General features: G+C 35.0%; 1 protein-coding gene across 1 annotated transcript in view; it reads left to right on the top strand.

Annotated features, from left to right (window-relative positions):
* The window catches only part of Adamts6 (ADAM metallopeptidase with thrombospondin type 1 motif 6), a 257,704-nt gene that overhangs the window by 16,221 nt on the left and 221,024 nt on the right, over positions 1 to 20,459 (top strand). The window contains exons 4-7 of the mRNA XM_052159904.1: positions 4,341 to 4,509; positions 9,717 to 9,928; positions 10,628 to 10,711; positions 11,229 to 11,374. Of these exons, the coding sequence (XP_052015864.1) occupies positions 4,341 to 4,509; positions 9,717 to 9,928; positions 10,628 to 10,711; positions 11,229 to 11,374 (611 nt within the window). The remainder of the gene's footprint in view (positions 1 to 4,340; positions 4,510 to 9,716; positions 9,929 to 10,627; positions 10,712 to 11,228; positions 11,375 to 20,459) is intronic.

The following is a 20,459-nucleotide window of genomic DNA, read 5'->3' as shown; positions in this document are numbered from 1 at the left end:
GGTATTTATGTTCTTTGAGAGAAATTATCAAATTTGATATATAGAGAAATTTGATATAAAATTTGATATAAAGGAGAAGAGAAAAAACAGAGTATGAGAGAAAGTATGAGTACAAAGGACAGAAATAACCTTAGAACATTGGGGTTGTTTTTGAACATTGGGTTTTTAATAAAGGAAAATAATACAAAGTTTTGAAAGCTGCATGTGAGTGTTATGTCTGAATATATTTTCATCTGATAGCTGGCTTTGGCTTCAATTATCTCAGTTTCTTTCCAGACTCCCAATGCCTCTCATACTACTGAGCAGTTTTTTTTAAACTTACTTTATTGCTAATATATATGTATATGTAAGTGTTTTGCTTGTGTGTATGTCTCTTTGTTATTTGTGTGCTTGGTGCCTGTGAAGGCCAGAATAGGGTATCAGGTTTCCTGGAAATGTAGCTGTGGGTATTTGGGAGCCACCATATGGGTGCTGGAAATTGAACCTGTGTTCTCTGGAAGAGCATCCAGTGACTTAACTATGGAGCCATCTCTCCAGCACCCCTTTTTCCATTCTGGGCAGACTTTTATAAAGCCAGGTCATAGGTGCTAGTTCTATCCATAGACAGTTATTTATAGATAAAATCATAGATATTGGTCATCCTTCTGAGCATTCCTGGCCTTGGACTGTGAATGTTGTTCTTACATCTGTGCCATCCTTTGTGAGAATGTGTGACATGTTTGCCACATTGAATATATAACAGTCTTTTACATAATAGGTCACAGATGCTGGTCATGTCATTGAGTCCTACAGGAATCCAGTTGAATACCAGACATATTCCTGGGTTGCCCCTCCTGATGTTAGGTGCATGGCTTGGAAACTCTGTTTTCTTGCACACTCTGTCTCTGACCAGGTTTTCCATTGTCCTAAATACCATGTGCAGTTCTTTAAAGCTTCTCAGTGCAGTCTAGAGGTAATTTTCTTCTAGAATTCAGAATCTAGTCAAATGGCATTTACTGAAATTTCCTGAATGTACATTTCACCCAGAGCCTATGGCACCAAGCTGCCAACTAAGAAGGAGCCTTTTGGAAATCACACTAATTCCTACTAGAAAAAGAAATGCTCTTTAGTCAGAGAACACAAATGACAAAATTATATGGCAGTAGTTGTATCTGTGTTCTTATTCCTATGAGTTAGATATATTCATATTTTTCATGTTACATTTTTTTGTTTCTAAACTATCATTATTTGTTTTTATAAAAATATTAGCATTATTATAGAGACATTGAAAATATTCCTAACTGCTATAAAGAATATTTAATATATTTAAACTACTTTGATGACTTTTAAGATGGTAGTGAACCACAAAAGCTAGAGAAGAATGGCCCCCATGCTAGAAGAATATACAAGGTATACAGGTGAATTAGAGAGGTGCAGGTCACCCTTTTCATCTCTGACTTTGTTAATTTAGATACTTCCCTCCCTTTTACTTAGTTTGGATAAGGGCTTTCTATTTTGCTGATTTTTCTTAGAGAACCAAGTCTTTGAGTAATCTTTTATACTGTTCTCTTTGTTTTTATTTTATTGATTCAGTCCTCAGTTTGATTATTTCTTGCAGTCTCCTTCTTCTGTTGTATGTTTTGGTGGCAAAGATGTTCAGAATTGAGGTGTCATCTTGGTAGATTTTTCCTTTTCGTAGTATGAAGTGTCCTCCATCTCTTTTGATTAATTTTTGTTGGAAATCTATTTTGTCAGATGTTAGAATAGCTACACCAACTCGCTTCTTGTGTCCATTTGCTTGGGAAACCTTTTTCTAGCTTTTTACTCTGAGGTAATGTCATCTTTGATGTTGATGTGTGTTTTTTGTATGTGGCAGGGTGGATCTTGTTTTCTCATCCATTCTGTTAGCCTGTGTCTGTTTTTTTTTATTAAGGAATTGGGTTCATTGATATTGAGAGATTTAATGACCAATGATTATTATGTTGTTGGTGTTGGTGGTAGTGTACATGTGAGTAAAGCTAATCATATTGCTTATTTTAGAGAGGTATTAGGATTAAATAAGATATATAGAAACATTTTATAGGACAGATACAATGTAAAACCTATGAAATGTCATTTCAGCATATTTTTATTATTACAGGTTCTTTTCTTCTTGTTTCTTACTTACCAGGCTTGAATCTTATTTTTCCTCAATAACCTGAGTTGCTTTTCCTTTTTTTCCAAAGGTTTTCAATGCAATACTGATAACAGAACAATATGACTCCAGAGTCCCAGCCTTCTGGGCCAAACACTAGATTTATGTCCTACATTTTCTTTTAATCATAAGTCTTAACAAAACTTACTTGTGTTTTTAAAACACTATGCCCAGTTTTCTAGTATGTTGTTAAACTGGTAAAGTAATTTTTACGTAGATTTTGAAGTTGTTAATAGTGTACTAAGTTATTCCTCATTGTTCATATTTAATAGAGGAACTATTACCCAAAGGGATATAAACAATAATAAAAATAACATAAACTTACTAAGGACTCTTTTTTTAAAATCTCTTATTCCTCAACTCATTTCCTGTAGGTGGTGGGTCACTGCCAATCTTCTCTGCAAGTTATATGTTATAAAATGTATAACATAATGTCTAATTATGTCTTATATATCTTTCTAAGCATGTAGTACTTAATAAATTAAATAAATTTTTCTAAATAGAATCATAGAAGTTTCAGAATTAAAGGGACTTTAGAGATTACTTGGATTAGATATTTTTCTTTTTAGAGAAGAAAATCTTTTTCTTATAGGAAATATTATTTTGACCCTTAGTACACTGATTAATAAAAATATAGATGATTTTGAGCTCAAGAATCCAAATCATGTAGAGTTTTGAAACAAGTAATTTAGACTAACTCTTCCATTCTCTCAGCTGAGGAAATAAGTTCACAGAGTTTGTATTTTATTTGGTATTAAGGGTAGTCATATTTAGAGTCATTGTTTCATATGGCATAATTAGGAGAACAGGATTAGCTAAGAATAAAATTCTTATTTATTTATTTATTTATTTATTTATTTATTTATTTATTTATTTATTTAGTGGCATTTTTATTTCTCATGCAGGTAACTTTTCCTATCATATTTCTACCAGCAAACTTTACTTAAACCTACTACATATTCTGGGTCTGTAACTGATACAATGATATGTAAGACAATGATTTTCTCAAAGAAAGCAAATAGTTTAGTTGAGAAAACATGCAGTAGAAACATTGTACTGAACTTAATTAAAGCTTTAAGATTTGAGCTGCAACAGTGTGGCATTAACTGGAATATAAATGCTGTTGGCGGTAAGTTCTAATTTAGCTAAGAGGAGAATGATGCCACTCCATTGAAGCCTAGAAACTGTAAGATATGACAACCGGGGTCTGGATTGATACCTGGAATGATGGTTAAGAGCACTGACTGCTCTTCCAGAAGTCCTGAGTTCAGTTCCAAGCAACCACATGGTGGCTCACAACCATCCATAATGGAATCTGATGCCCTCTTTTGGTGTCTGAAGTCAGCAGCAGTGTACTTAAAAAATAAAATAAAATAAAACAGATGCGACAGCTGACTAGGCAGTGACTGAGCAGGCCTAAGGTGGTGTGGTGCTATGGGAAACAGGGGCTCTTCCTGAATTCCCACGAGTTGGTTTTCCTTCCTCTGTATATACAGCATTATATAATTTCTTGTTTCTTCAGCCTGTTACTTCATAAACAAAAGGGAACATATCTTAAATAAAAACATCTTAATATATCACTAATCAATGAATCTCAAAACCCATGGTTATCACTGAAGAAGTTCACTTTTTCTGTGTGTTAGTGTTTGCATCAGGCTGTTTTAGAAGTGGTCATTCAGGGATCGAGCACCTTCTAAGGCTTTTACTTTTACTAAATTTGGGAGTGCTTTCCATTCAGTTGGCTGTAGGAAAGGAGGGAATTCCATTGGAATGATACTCAGGGATTAATCCTGAAGACGATTTATAGCCCTTTGCCCTTTTGTATTGCATAAAGCTTAATAACAAATGTATTCTTAAGCACAGAAAATGAAATTACAATTTGGAAAGGAACTAAATTTTATAGATATCTCTTCTATTCAAAGAATTGTTGATAAAATGTATATTTGACATATTTAGTACATTGCACACTATGTACAGGTATTTAATTGCCATTCTTAAAACATGAAGAAATTTACATAATGTTTTACTTAATGCAGAAAATACACAAATTTTAAACTAACATGTGTTTTAATTTGTTTGGAGGAGAGATTATCTTTTAATCTTAGTCATAAACATATTTATTTAAAATGACCCTTCTAGGTAAATCCTTTGTTGCTCCTTCTTTTAGCATGGTATTATTGCTACAGAAGATGAAGAATATTTTATTGAGCCTCTAAAGAATACTACAGAGGATTCCAAGCATTTTAGTTATGAAAATGGCCATCCTCATGTCATTTACAAAAAGTCTACTCTTCAGCAACGACATATCTATGATCATTCTCACTGTGGGGTTTCAGGTGAGTGCAAGCTTCTGGGAGCATTGTGTATTGCTGATGTTTTTTTTTTTTCTGGAAAGTAAAATATTATTAATAACAAAATATGATACAAACTTGGGTGGTTAGAATTATAATGTCCAGAATCATCTTTTAAAGTATTACCTAGTAATAGTTTTAAGTCAGTTTAAAAGCTGTTAAAGAAATTTGTAAAATATGCCTATGTAAAATTTGATGTTTTTTCTTTGAAGAAAAGAAAAGCGCCTTATTATTTACAATGTGCATACATAGGTGTTCCATAGCACTCTGTACTGTTGGGTTAACCTGATATTTTCATTTTAGTATTGGTAACGCATACCCTTGTAAAACATACCCTTTAAGAGAATACTCACAGATAGTGATAGAACTGAATAGGGAACTGTGCACAGACATAGTAGGGCCAGCAAACCTAGGCTTCAGTGAAGAAAGAAAATTTCATGGAAGATGTGGCTCTTGAGGGGACCAGAGAAGGTCAGCTGCTAGAGTGCTCTGCAGACAGAAGGCAGGAGCTATGAGATCCTGGGTGAAATAGATTGTCACATTATATACATTAATAGTATTCTTATCTGTGAGAATATGTATGGGTTGAAGATATAGAGGTGCAGTTTGTGGTACTCAAAGGGAGTGGGTGTGAGAAATTAAGTTAGAGAGAGTAGAAGGGACCCACAGGAAGAGCTCATATAGCATATTATGGAGTTTACTGTGTATTGGAAATCTTTTGAAGGATTTTTAAGGAGCAGGAATGATATAAACCTGTGTGTGTTACAGAAAGACTGTTCTGGCAGCTGTACAAAACGAAGAGTGAGACTAGAGGCAGGGCCTTATAATATGAAAACAGAAAAATGTAGAGGATGTCTTCCACCATAGCACAGCAAAAACGCCAATGTAGCTTTGGACGGGTTTCCCAAGTCCCAATTTGCTTATCTCAGCATACATTAGTCATCCATTTTAGTTATCATCACTGTCAGGGAAACCATTTCTACTCTTCAAAGATAGTTCTTTTTCTTAGGACCAGATCTCACTTTGGGTAGACTGTAGCCTACTATGTAAACCAGACTTGTCTTGACCAAATACAACCCTTTTTTTTTTTAACAGATTTTTTTTTCTTTCTGGTTATGAATTGCCAAATTGATTAGTGAATCTATCATTATTTGATTTCACTAAGTATTCATTAGAGGGTCATTTTCATTCATGGGTGTTTAAGGGGTCTTTGGAGTTCTTTGCTCATTCTGCATACTTAAGTAAGTAACATTAAGTAAGTTTTAAAGTCCCCCAGACTTTTAATTATATAACGTTTTTGGTCAAAAGTTGGTACTAGAGAAAGACTAAATAATGTAAGTAAAGTTAAATCAATTTAACTGTTAAAAATAATTCCTTTGTAAGCACTGGATTGGTTTGATTTAGTCTTTATATTAATAAAACTAAATAGGGTTATCGGTTTTATATCTATTTAGGTTGTAGTTACATTTCTATAAATATTCCTTGAAAGTAGATTTCAAATACTTATTTTGATATAATTTTCTTTAGTTTTCCAATCATATATAATATTTTCCTTTATGATTGTAAATGAAATACCTTTTTTATCCTGTTCTAAAACATGCCTCTTAACCTTTGATGTTTACATTATTTCCTTTGTCCTTTTGGTTGTGAGCCTTGATTTTAATCAGTGAGCCATCTCTCCAGCCCAAATTGTTCTTTTCTCTTTTTTCAGTCCTTTACTTAATCTTCTGTTTATTTTATTGTATATTTTCTTTATTTACATTCCAAATGTTATCTCCTTTCCTTGTCCCCCCCCCCCCAACATCACCCATACCATTACCTCTCCCCATGTTTCTATGAGGGAGACGGAAGAAAAGGGGCAAGGGAGAAACAGGGATATTTTCCCAAGTGTGACAAAGCACTGCCTCTTAATAGAAAGGAGACACACCGTTGCCCCTAGGCTAATGGCAGTTTATAAAGGGAAACCCCATGTCAGGACTTTTAATTGCTAGATTTCAATACTTTATTAGCTGGACCTTGGCAGTACCTGAGGAGGTGCAAGAGGCAAATACGGGACCATACCTTGGTAGTTAGCTTTAGGAATGCAATCTAACGGTTTTTAGCAAGGGGAAGGAGGGTAGAAGGCAAAACCTGTTGGTACCATGTTTACCAAGGTTGGGCCAGTGTTTGCCATGCTTGGGCCCATTAGAGCCCTTCACAAAGAATTTATTGTCCGACATTCTGATGGCCAAGCAACCTAGCAATTTAAAAAGCTGAATGTCTGAAAACTTTAACAATCAGAATAGTTGATAGTAGCATTGACAGGCAACATTATTGTTTAGGATTCAGATGTATCTAAATAATCTTTCAAAGCTTTAAGTTAAAATAGATAGAAATTGAATGGATCAGAGAAGTAAAAATGGCCAAATGAGTGGTACTTAAATCCTGTGTTTAGATAGTAAGTTGAATGAAAGATTAGGCATGACTTATCACAAAATTATTAATTTAGATTCAAATGGCTAAACAAGAGAAACTGGAGTTACACTAATAAGAAAAACATCTTGGTAATATTTCACATTTTTTGTTACAAATATACTGTCTTGAAATACACTCATTTATTACCCCACAGCCCTTGAGGATTGGAAGCCTGAATGGATGGATGATTGCTTAGCTTTAGCTACAGCTGGATTTCCACGTGGCATCTTGACTGAAGTATAATCTTCTTCCCCATTCCTTTGGTTCTGCGTAGCATTCATTCTTTGTGGTTGTAGATAACTTTAGTTTTTGACTGGCCTGCTGGTGGGAACATATAAGTTCTTGCCTTGAGTTAAAAAATGATTGCATGCTTTCTCCAAGACAACTAGGAAGAATCCAGAGTCAGAAAATTTTACATTTTGTATATCATGTGTTTGCATATATATAATCACTTGTATTCCAAGTTGTTGTTCTACCCATACTCACAAAACTGTATAAGGCAGGGTTACTGTGGTAACCAGCTTGTTTGCCCAAAGGGACATGTGCAAACACTGTTTCCAGTAGACTGTTGAAAGAATCAGAATGTCCCTGTCTTCTTTGACCTTTAAAAATAAGATAATATTTTTATATGAGGTTCCAAAGGATCTAGCTGTTTCTTCTCATGATCATTTCCATTTCTTCTTTGTGAAATTTCTTCAGTCTACCAATTCAAGGTTTTAGAAAGGCAAAAGCTAATGGGAATACAATTAAAATAGTGCCACTTTCTCTTAATTATATACTAATTAAAATTTCCTTATTAAACATTTTGGCTACTGGAGGTGATAAAATCATTCAGTTCTGCATCAATAGAATCAAAGAATCATGTTATAGTCCTCTGCCTACTAAAATTTATATAATAAATATAAATATAAATATAAATATAAATGAAGTGTTTACAAATGACATACAACTAGAAACTTTCCTCAGTTGGCAAACCTGATTTTTTAAAAATTGAAAGATATACTGGGTGAACCATACCAATTATGATTTTAAAATAAGTGTAGTGCAACCCACCTAAGGCCCAAGGAACCAAAGAGGGAGCAGATAAGAGCAAAGGATGGGGAGTTTGCTGTGAAACTTTGTCTCCTAGTAATGTCAGAAGCTACACCCGTAAAGTTTCACTGACATGACAGCCTAACCATGAGTTGAACAAGGATGACACCAAAAAACATGCCAAAGTGATTGGCAGTGATAGTAATTGTGGTGGTGGTGTCTATGTGTGTGTGTATACGTGTGTTGGGCTGCATTTACTTTCAACCCAACACAAATAATTACAGGGAACTGTGGAAAAGAGTGTGAAAAACAGTGTTTTCAGGGAAGAGCAAATGAATTGGTTATCCAGTGCTAAATGATTATTTCTGAAAACATAAGTACTAGTATGCAGACAGAGAAAGGCTTATTTATGACTATATATATATATATATATATATATATATATATTCATGTAACATGTTATATACACACATATGCATGTAATAGTAATTAATGAAAAATGAGGCCGTGAATTTGAGATGGATCAAGGAGAAGTATATGGGAGGCCTTGGTGGGAATAAAAGAAAAGAAAAAATGATATAAATATATATTATAGTCTCAAAAAAGTGTTGCTAATATGTCTTTCAGGTCTCATATTAATAGCCCTTACCTTTATTTTATTTTACTTATTCCATTTTCCAAGTGTGTGTTAAGCATGTTTTTTTTATCTTGTGTGGATGCATGTGAGTGTAACATGCATGCACTTATGTTGATGTCAGAAATCCTCTATTCCATTTCCACCTATTTATTAAGTCAGGGTCCCTAAGTTGAACCTATAGCTCATACATATGACTAACCTTGCTAGTCAGCTTGCTCTTGTAATTAAAATTACAAGTGAGCTGCCTCATACCCTGGATTTAAGTGGTTTATGAGGATCTGAACCTGGTCAAGCATCTTGTTTACATGCTTTGACCAGTGAGCAACCCTACTTTTAGATTTTAGAAAAGTAATACTCTGAGTATTCTGGCAACTTAAATAGTTTTAGACATTAAAATTATGTGGGAAATATAATTCATAACATTTTTCAATTGAGAGCACACACACACACACACACACACACATATATATATATATATATTTTTTTTTTTTTTGAGAAAAGATTTCTTTGTGTATCCCTGACTATCCTGGAACTCAGTCAATTAGGCTGGCTTCAAATTCAGAGAATCACTTGCTTCTGCCTTCTAAGTCCTGGGATTAAAGGAGTGCACCACCGCTGCCCTCTAATTTAAGACATTTTAACAAGAGCATCTTATCATACCATGGGTGCTTTTTCACATGAGGGGTAGATACTGCAGAATCGCTGTTCTCGATCCCCATGCTTTTAATCTATTAAATATTAAATGGTTTATTATAGTATATATTCCAAATCCAAAGGTATTTTTATAATTTAATTAGCTACTAGAATAATATGAAACTTATTCAAATGCCTATAACTAATTCACTTTATAGCCACATTTATTTCACTTTATGATAAGTTAATTTCTTTCAGATAACCAACTTGAAGATTTGAAATTTTTGTTATTTATACACTTCTTTATTCTCTTCCTTTATTTTGAAAAAGTTGATCCATTTAAGATTTTTTTGAGAAGCCTATCTATATGAGATCTCTTATATAAATGTATTTGGTTAGTGCATCTATTTGAATTACTTAATTATTTTTATTGTAGATCTCACAGGAAGTGGCAAACCTTGGTGGCTGAATAAGACATCTTCCTTTCCTTCCTTATCACCAATTAATGACACACATATTCATCAGAGACAGAAAAGATCTGTGAGCACTGAGAGATTTGTGGAGACACTAGTAGTGGCAGACAAAATGATGGTGGGCTACCATGGCCGTAAAGACATTGAACATTATATTTTGAGTGTGATGAATATTGTAAGTTTGATCCCTCTATATACTGTGTTACTAAATAGTTTATTGTGTTTTATATTAAGGTAATGAATTTTTACTAAAATAAATAATGATAAAATTGTATTTGTGTAAAATGGTGAAAAATGAATTTTTATTATTATGTTAATTTCTGCTTGGGATTGAGTCTACAACTTGTACATAGTAAATACATATTTGCTCCTCCATAGAATTGTACTGACTTTCTTTCCCCCAGACCAACGATTTTTTTTTTCAGACAGGGTTTCTTTCATTATATTACCCTATATATCTGGAACTCACTATATAAGCCAGGCTGGCCTTGAACTCAGAGATTAGCCTGATTGTAGGCATGTAGCACCATACCGTGGTGGTCAATTAACTTTTGCATACAAAATAAAATTTAAAATGTCTTATCATTCAGTTTTAGTAAGTGTGAATTGTTAAGTCTTATCTAAGGAACTTGAAACATCAGCTCATACTATAGATTTTGTGATGCATACAATTCATCTCTAAGAGAAAATACTTCTTTTTGTAGACTTACATAAAATCTTTAACCAAAGCCTCTTGAAGTGGTACAGGGTAAAATAATATATTTTAATATACACCATAAAGTCATAAAGTTACATTTTTTCATTTTAGAAGTCCAAAATATCATCCCATTATTTTTGTCTGACTTTTTGTCTTTTCTTATTTTCTGGAGGTCAGGTTGCCAAACTTTACCGTGACTCCAGTCTAGGAAACGTTGTGAATATTCTAGTGGCCCGCTTGATTGTTCTCACAGAAGATCAGGTAAGAATGAATTACTTCATACATCAAAACTCTTAGGTTATGGGATTGTCATTATGAATAGATATATTTCTTTGTTACTTCACCTAGCAAATTCTAGTTAAATATTTTTAACTCTAAACTTTATTTATATGCAATATTGAGATACTTTTAAATAGTATACATCTCATGTATTGTTAAAACTGTCTCCCCATATATGCATACTTGCTACATGTTTCAGAATTAAGGATGAACATTTTATTTGTATGGCTTACTTGATGATAATGGTTTTGGTTGAATTTTGTATGCTGATGAGCTCATATATGTTCTCTTTACTGTTCAAGTTGGAAGTGGAAGGAAAGTCTATTCAGTAATAAATTAAATGAACACTAGACCAGATGTTCTGGAGATAAAAATCTTCAAGAGATTCTTCTTAGAAACCACTGCTTCTAATTATAGTCCCACTTTAGTTTTCAAAAGTTTTGACAACTGACCTTAGTAATTTGTTTGGAAAATTTCTGGTATGCATGTTGTATTGCAGCCAAACTTGGAGATAAATCATCATGCAGACAAGTCCCTCGATAGCTTCTGTAAATGGCAGAAATCCATTCTCTCCCACCAAAGTGATGGAAACACCATTCCAGAAAATGGGATTGCCCACCACGATAATGCAGTTCTTATTACTAGGTATGGTTTGCTGCAAGTATTTTTCCTTTGATTGTTGTGTTTGCTTGATATTATAACTATATTTGGTTCTCTCTACACCTCATTCAGGTAATAAGGATAGGAAGAGCAAAGTGGGAATTTATTTTTTTATTATTGTGAAAAATTTAGTCTTCTATTAATATGCTTGTATCAAATGAACTAAAAAAGAAAAATTAATTAAGATTTAATTCAGAAATATAATAAATAATTTTATCTCCTTATAAGTCCTATTTGTAATGTTTAGCTAGACATACACATATTTGTTAATTAATGAAAATACTAAAAGCAAGATTTTAAAGTATGAGAGATAAGTTGTCACTTTTGGTTACAAAATATAACTATATGTACGTACTTCCTAGTTGTGTTGATTTATGTTAATTTACTTAAAGGGAAGAGGAGATTGATTGTGTATTTAATTACATTTTTTAAAGTAAGTATTTAAATGGAAAGAAGCATATCTAGAGTTGATACCTTCTATGGCTACTTGTACATCATACTGTTTAAAAAGTTTCTCTCTCAAGAAAAGTCATTACCCTATAATAAGCCAATGGATTCATTCACTGCCTTCTAGTTTTACAAAGCTCTTTATATTCATTCTCAACAACTGCATAGTGATGATTTTTTGCGTAATTGGAATAGGGAAACTTAATTAAAATAGTTAAATAAGCATTCTAAGGTCATTCAACTAAGAAATGAAAAAGGCTTAATCCCTGATGATCATCTTCTCCTTTTACTGTCCCAAATACCTTATTACCTTTTTTTACTTTTGAGGATGGGGTCTTCCTATAATCAGGTTGACATTTAGAACGAAGTTTCCAACTGTCTTCTTGTCTTAGTCTCCCAAATAGTTAGGCCTATAGGTGTGTACCACCATGACAATGTTTGTTCTAATTTATTCATATATTGATTATGATTAGATAGAAACATTATGATTTAATAATCCTAATATAGTATTTTTGACCACTTAACTGTATTTATAAATAAAAGACAAAAAGTTAACAGTAATGAACAGTCAGCAAATAGAAACTTTATACTGTCTTGGCTGAGTGAAATAGATTTGTTATTTTATTTCTTTTCATTTCACAAGAATATACTTAATATATCCATGCACACGCTTAGAATCTTGATATTCAGTAAGATAATGTGATTTACCTTTTAGAAAAAATTTGTTAACTGAATCATAAAGTTTCTGAATACTTTTTAACTAATTTCATCTTACTCATGTTAGAAACTAGAACGTTTTATCATAGTCTTGCTGAATAACGCTAGATCTTATGGTTCTTTGCACTATTGAAGCCTCAAGGTGATATGCCTATTTACTTGCCTCAAGATAATATTATCCTGTTTACTTGGGTAAAGCCTAATCAAAATGAGATGATTACCATCTTTATCAGTTAGATAGTTTTGTTTTTTCAAGGGGCAGTGAGAGTTACGTTATCAGCTGCTTAAAGTAGGTGCTGAGTGGGAATTGAACCTGGGTCTTCTGCAACAGTAGCAAGTGCTCTTAACCTAGGAGCAATTTCTCCAGACCCCCTTATTAGACTATTTTCAGCAAATAAACTTTTATTATTTTTCATTAGTAAAATGCATAGAACTCTCAAGTACATATTAAAATATAGATGCAAAATTGCATACTACATCAAATAATTTGGTCTTTAATTGAAGATGGTATATTTATCCTCTTAAGGGAAAATTCTCCTTAAAAACTGAGATTAGAAGTCATATATTATACCTACTTTACCTGTCAAATATGTAATTGGTTAGGTTTATCATATTCATAAAATATACAACCATCGCTGTATTAGAGTTATGCAGATATAAGACTATAGGAGCAATTGACTCACATGATTATGATCTGAGAAACAGACAACCTCTTCTGGGACTGAACTTGGGAAGCCGGCATTATAACTTTTATTCTTCAGTTGAAGGTCTGAGTATTTGGACAGCTAATGGCGTTAAGTAGTAGAGTTCAAATGACTAATTGCAAGGAATTCTGATGTAAGCACAGAGAAGCCAGTTTACAAGCACCAGAAAGAGAAGAAGTGACCTTTTCATTCTCACCACACCACCATTTGATTGGGTAGTTCCTTCTTACATTTAGGATAGATCTTTCTTCAGTTCATTTCTTCATGAGGCCTCTTTCTCTGGAAACATCTCCAGCTGATGTAATCCTATGTTCTTAACCAATTCTTACCTGAGATTAGCCATCTTGACTACTACCTAATTTATGAACATTTCTATTACCCCTGAAAAAATACCTTGTATTAATTAGCAATCATTTTTGACTTGTCTCCAGTGTTGGTGAGGAACAGTGAAATCATTGATCTGGACCACTCCGTGGATTGAAAAGATGTTTTACTTAGGTATAAACTGCTGGTCTGCCTCAGAGAGTAGAGAGCAGCATCTTGTCGGGAAGAGCCCTGTTATTTGATTGGGACAGAGAGCAGCAGTAGGTGGCACGGAAACAGCCTGAAAGTTAGGCAGGGACTTATACAGTCTTACACAGGGTTAATATGGAGCTAGATGCAATTTGGCCGAGGTGGTTGATACTGGAGCATTAGAAAGGAAGAGACAAATAAAAACCTGTATTAGGAGATAACTGAGGAATACTGAGTTTAGGTTTCTGTTTACCTGATAAGAATCTATTTAACCTTGTTTTTGTTTTTGTTTTTGTTTTTTTTAAATCCAACCTGTTCCATCATCTTAGGACATGTTCTGCAGTACTGCCATTGGGGAGCCTACCTTGTGACATAAAATGGCACTAGATTGCCAGTTATCTATCCTTTAGATATTTACTTATTTTAGAGTTTTTGTATAAATGGAGCAATATATGTTCTTTTGTGTTTGATCTATTTGTTTGTAACATCATGTTTTCAATGTTCAGAGTTAGCACTTGGTTCCTTTTTCTGACTGAAAAACTTTTTTTTTTAAGTTGGACACATTTTAATTGATTTCTCAGTGACTTTTAAAATGTTTTTCCTGGGCTTTTTTCAGCTTTTCTTCCTGTGGCTATTTTGTTTTTTGTTTTTTGTTTTTTTTTTCATTTTTTTATTCAATATATTCTTTATTTACATTTCAAATGATTTCCCCTTTTCTGGATCCCCCCCTCCCAGAAAGTCCCATAAGCCCTCTTCCCTCCCCCTGTTCCCTAATCAACCCCTTCCTGCTTCCCTGTCCTGGTATTCCCTGACACTGCTGCACTGAGTCTTTCTAGGACCAGGGGCCTCTCCTTCCTTCTTCTTTGGCATCATTTGATATGTGAATTGTATCTTGGGTATTCCAAGCTTCTGGGCTAATATCCACTTCTCAGTGATTGCATACCATGAGTGTTCTTTTGTGATTGTGTTATCTCATTTAGGATGATATTCTCCAGTTCCATCCATTTGTTTAAGATTTTCATGAATTCATTGTTTTTTTTCTTCTTTTTTTCTTTTCATCTTTTTTATTTGATATATTTTTTATTTACATTTCAAATGATTTCCCATTTTCTGGCCCCCCACTCCCCGAAAGTCACATAAGCCCCCTTCCCTCCCCCTGTTCTCCCACCCACCCTTTCCCACTTCCCTGTTCTGGTTTTGCTTTATACTGCTACATTGAGTCTTTCCAGAACCAGGGGCAACTCCTCTGTTCTTCTTGTACCTCATTTGATGTGTGGATTATGTTTTGGGTATTCCAGTTTTCCAGGCTAATATCCACTTATTAGTTAGTACATACCATGATTGATCTTTTGAGACTGGGTTACCTCACTTAGTATGATGTTCTCCAGCTCCATCCATTTGCCTAAGAATTTCATGAATTCATTGTTTCTAATGGCTGAATAGTACTCCATTGTGTAGATATACCACATTTTTTGCATCCATTCTTCTGTTGAGGGATACCTGGGTTCTTTCCAGCTTCTGGCTATTATGAATATGGCTACTATGAACAAAGTGGAGCATATATCCTTATTACATGCTGGGGAATCCTCTGGGTATATGCCCAGGAGTGGTATAGCAGGATCTTTTGGAAGTGATGTGCCCAGTTTTCTGAGGAACCGCCAGACTGACTTCCAGAGTGGTTGTACCAATTTGCAACCCCACCAGCAGTGGAGGAGTGTTTCTCTTTCTCCACATCCTTGCCAACACCTGCTGTTTCCTGAGTTTTTAATCTTAGCCATTCTGTCTGGTATAAGGTGAAATCTCAGGGTTGTTTTGATTTGCATTTCCCTGATGACTAATGAAGTAAGATGTTTCTCCACCATCTGAAGTTCTTCAGGTGAGAATTCTTTGTTTAACTCTGTACCCCATTTTTAATAGGGTTATTTGGTTTTCTGGGGTCTAACTTCTTGAGTTCTTTGTATATATTGAATATTAGCCCTCTATCTGATGTAGGGTTGGTGAAGATCTTTTCCCAATTTGTTGGTTGCGGATTTGTCCTTTTGATGGTATCCTTTGCTTTACAGAAACTTTGTAATTTTATGAGGTCCCATTTGTCAATTCTTGATCTTAGAGCATAAGCTATTGGTGTTCTGTTCAGGAACTTTCCCCCTGTTCCAATGTCCTCAAGGGTCTTCCCCAGTTTCTTTTCTATTAGTTTCAGAGTGTCTGGCTTTATGTGGAGGTCCTTAATCCATTTGGAGTTGAGCTTAGTACAAGGAGACAAGGATTTGCATTCTTCTGCATGCTGACCTCCAGTTGAACCAGCACCATTTTTTGAAAAGGCTATCGTTTTTCCATTGGATGTTTTCAGCCCCTTTGTCGAGGATCAAGTGGCCATAGGTGTGTGGGTTCATTTCTGGATCTTCAATCCTGTTACATTGATCCGCCTGCCTGTCACTGTACCAATACCATGCAGTTTTTTTTTAAAAAATATTTTTATTTTCTATATTCTTTGTTTACATTCCAAATGATCTCCCCTTTCCTGGATCCCCCCTCCCCATATGTCCCATAGACCTTCTTCTCTCCATCCCTTCTCCAATCACCTCCCTCCTTTTTCTCTGTCCTTATATTCCCTTCCCATGCTAGATCAATCCTTTCCAGGATCAGGACCCTCTCCATACTTCTTCATGGGAGTCATTTGTTATGCAATTTGTGCCTTGGGTATTCAGAGCTTCTGGGCTAATTAATATCCACTTATCAGAGATTGCATTCCATGTGATTGTATTCTTTTGTGATTGGGTTACCTCACTTAGGATGATATTTTCCAGATCAAACCATTTGCCTAAAAATTTTGTGAATTCATTGTTTCTAATTGCTGAGTAGTATTCCATTGTGTAAATATACCACATTTTCTGTATCCATTCCTCCTTTGAGGGACATCTGGGTTCTTTCCAGCTTCTGGCTATTATAAATAAGGCTGCTATGAACATAATAGAGCATGTGTCTTTATTGCATGCCGAGGAATCCTTTGGGTATATGCCCAGGAGAGGTATAGCAGGGTCCTCTGGAAGTCTCATGTCCTGTTTTCTGAGGAACCTCCAGACTGATTTCCACAGTGGCTGTACCATCTTACAGCCCCACCAGCAGTGGAGGAGTGTTTCTCTTTCTCCACATCCTCGCCAACACCTGCTGTCTCCTGAGTTTTTGACCTTAGCCATTCTGACTGGTGTAAGGTGAAATCTCAGGGTTGTTTTGATCTACATTTCCCTAAGGACTAATGATGTTGAGCACTTCTTAAGGTGCCTCTCGGCCATCCGAATTTCTTCAGGTGAAAATTCTTTGTTAAGATCTGTAGCCCATTTTTTAATAGGGTTATTTGATTCCCTGGGGTCTAACTTCTTGAGTTCTTTGTATATATTGGATATTAGCCCTCTATCAGATGTGGGGTTGGTGAATATCCTTTCCCAATTTGATGGTTGCCGTTTTGTCCTTTTAACAGTGTCCTTTGCCTTACAGAAACTTTGTAATTTTATGAGGTCCCATTTGTCAATTATTGATCTTAAAGCATAAGCTATTGGTGATCTGTTCAGGAACTTTCCCCCTGTGCCCATGTCCTCAATGGTCTTCCCCAGTTTCTTTTCTATTAGTTTCAGTGTGTCTGGTTTTACATGGAGGTCTTTGATCCACTTGGAGTGAAGTTTAGCACATGGAGATAAGAATGGATCAATTCGCATTCTTCTGCATGCTGACCTCCAATTGATCCAGCACCATTTGTTGAAAAGGCTATCTTTTTTTCCACTGGATGTTTTTGGCTCCTTTGTTGAAGATCAAGTGACCATAGGTGTGTGGATTCATTTCTGGATCTTCAATTCTATTCCATTGGTCCACTTGTCTGTCACTGTGCCAATACCATGCAGTTTTTAACACTATTGCTCTGTAGTATTGCTTGAAGTCAGGGATACTGATTCCCCCAGAATTTCTTTTGTTGTTGAGAATAGTTTTAGCTATCCTGGGTTTCTTGTTATTCCAGATGAATTTGAGAATTGCTTTTTCTAACTCTGTGAAGAACTGAGTTGGGATTTTGATGGGAATTGCATTGAATCTGTAGATCGCTTTTGGCAAGATGGCCATTTTAACTATATTAATCCTGCCAATCCACAAGCATGGCAGATTTTTCCATTTTCTGAGGTCTTCTTCGATTTCCTTCTTCAGAGACCTGAAGTTCTTGTCATATAGGTCTTTCACTTGTTTGGTTAGAGTTGCACCAAGATATTTTATATTATTTGTGGCTATTGTGAAGGGTGTCGTTTCCCTAACTTCTTTCTCAGCCTGCTTATCCTTTGAGTATAGGAAGGCAACTGATTTGCTTGAGTTGATTTTATAACTAGCCACTTTGCTGAAGTTGTTTATCAGCTGTAGGAGTTCTCTGGTGGAGGTTTTCGGGTCACTTAAGTAGACTATCATGTCATCTGCAAATAGTGATAATTTGACTTCTTCCTTTCCAATTTGTATCCCCTTGACCTCCTTATGTTGTCTAATTGCTCTAGCTAGAACTTCAAGTACTATATTGAAAAGATATGGAGAGAGAGGACAGCCTTGTCTAGTCCCTGATTTTAGTGGGATTGCTTCAAGTTTCTCTCCATTTAGTTTGATGTTGGCTACCTGTTTGCTGTATATTGCTTTAACGATGTTTAGGTATGGGCCTTGAATTCCTGTTCTTTCCAATACTTTTAGCATGAAAAGATGCTGGATTGTCAAATGCTTTTTCTGCATCTAATGAGATGATCATATGGTTTTTTTTCTTTGAGTTTGTTTATGTAGTGGATAGCATTGATGGATTTCCTTATATTGAACCATCCCTGCATCCCTGGGATGAAGCCTACTTGATCATGGTGGATGATCGTTTTGATGTGTTCTTGGATTCGGTTGGCAAGAATTTTATTAAGTATTTTTGCATCAATATTCATAAGAGAAATTGGCCTGAAGTTCTCTTTCTTTGTTGGATCTTTGTGTGGTTTTGGTATCAGCGTAATTGTGGCTTCATAGAACAGTTGGGGAGAGTTCCCTCTGTTTCTATTTTGTGGAATACTTTGAAGACTATTGGTGTTAGGTCTTCTATGAAGGTCTGATAGAACTCTGCACTGAAGCCATCTGGTCCCGTGCTTTTTTTGGTTGGGAGACTTTCTGTGACCCTTTTTATTTCTTCAGGTGTTATGGGACTGTTTAGTTGATCTATTTGATCCTGATTTAGTTTTGGTGTTGGATATCTGTCTAAGAAACTGTCCATTTCCTCCAGATTCTCCAGTTGTGTTGAGTATAGGCTTTTGTAGTAGGATCTAATGATTTTTTGAATTTCCTCAGTTTCTGTTGTTATATCTCCCTTTTCATTTCTAAGTTTGTTAATCTGGATAATGTCTCTGTGCCCTTTGGTTAGTCTGACTAAGGGTTTATCTATCTTGTTGATTTTCTCAAAGAACCAGCTCCTGGTTTTGTTGATTCTTTGTATGGTTCTCTTTGTTTCTACTTGATTGATTTTGGCCCTGAGTTTGATGATTTCCTGCCTTCTACTCCTCCTGGGTGAAATAGCTTCTTTTTGTTCCAGGGCTTTCAGGTGTGTCATTAAGCTGGTAGTGTATGCTCTCTCCATTTTCTTTTTGGAGGCACTCAGGGCTATGAGTTTTCCTCTTAGCACTGCTTTCATTGTGTCCCATAAACACAATGAAATTGTGTATGAATTGGGTATGTTGTGTCTTCATTTTCATTGTGTTCTAAAAATTCTTTAATTTATTTCTTTATTTCTTCCTTGACCAAGGTATCATTGAGTAGAATATTGTTCAGTTTCCACGTGTATGTGGGTTTTCTGTTGTTTTTTGTTGCTATTGAAGACCACTTTTATTCCATAGTGATCTGATAGGAGGCATGGGATTAGTTCGATCTTCTTATATTTGTTGAAGTCTGTCTTGTGACCAATTATATGGTCAATTTTGGAGAAGGTACCATGAGGTGCTGAGAAAAAGGTATATTCTTTTGCTTTAGGATAGAATGTTCTATATATATATCTGTTAAATCTAATTGGTCCAAAGCTTCAATTAGTTTCATTGTGTCCCTGTTTAGTTTCTGTTTTCCTGATCGGTCCATTGAGGAAAGTGCAGTGTTGAAGTCACCCACAATTATTGTGTTAGGTGCAATGTGTGCTTTGAGCTTTAATAAAGTTTCTTTTACAAAAGAGGGTGCCCTTTCATTTGGAGCATAGATGTTTAGGATTGAGAGTTCTTCTTTTTGTATTTTTCCTTTGACCAGCAAGAAGTGTCCCTCAGAGTCTCTTTTGATGACTTTGGGTTGAAAGTCAATTTTATCTGATATGAAAATGGCTACTCCAGCTTGTTTCCTGAGACCATTTGCGTGTAAAATTGTCTTCCAGCCTTTTACTCTAAGGTAGTGTTTGTCTTTGACCCTGAGGTGTGTTTCCTGTAAGCAGCAAAATGTAGGGTCCTGTTTACGTATCCAGTCGGTTAGTCTATGTCTTTTTATTGGGGCATTGAGTCCATTGATGTTAAGAGAGATTAAGGAATAGTGATTGTTACTTCCTGTCATTTTTGACGTTATTTTTTAAATTTGATTGGTTAACTTCTTTTGGGTTTGATGAAAGGTTACTATCTTGCTTTTTCCAGGATGAAGTTTCCCTCCTTGTATTGGTGTTTTCCTCCTAT

Source organism: Apodemus sylvaticus, chromosome 16 (assembly GCF_947179515.1).
Source record: "Apodemus sylvaticus chromosome 16, mApoSyl1.1, whole genome shotgun sequence".
NCBI lineage: Eukaryota > Metazoa > Chordata > Mammalia > Rodentia > Muridae > Apodemus > Apodemus sylvaticus.
The sequence above is the reverse complement of the archived record's forward strand: the minus strand, read 5'-3'. Positions and strand labels throughout refer to the sequence as shown.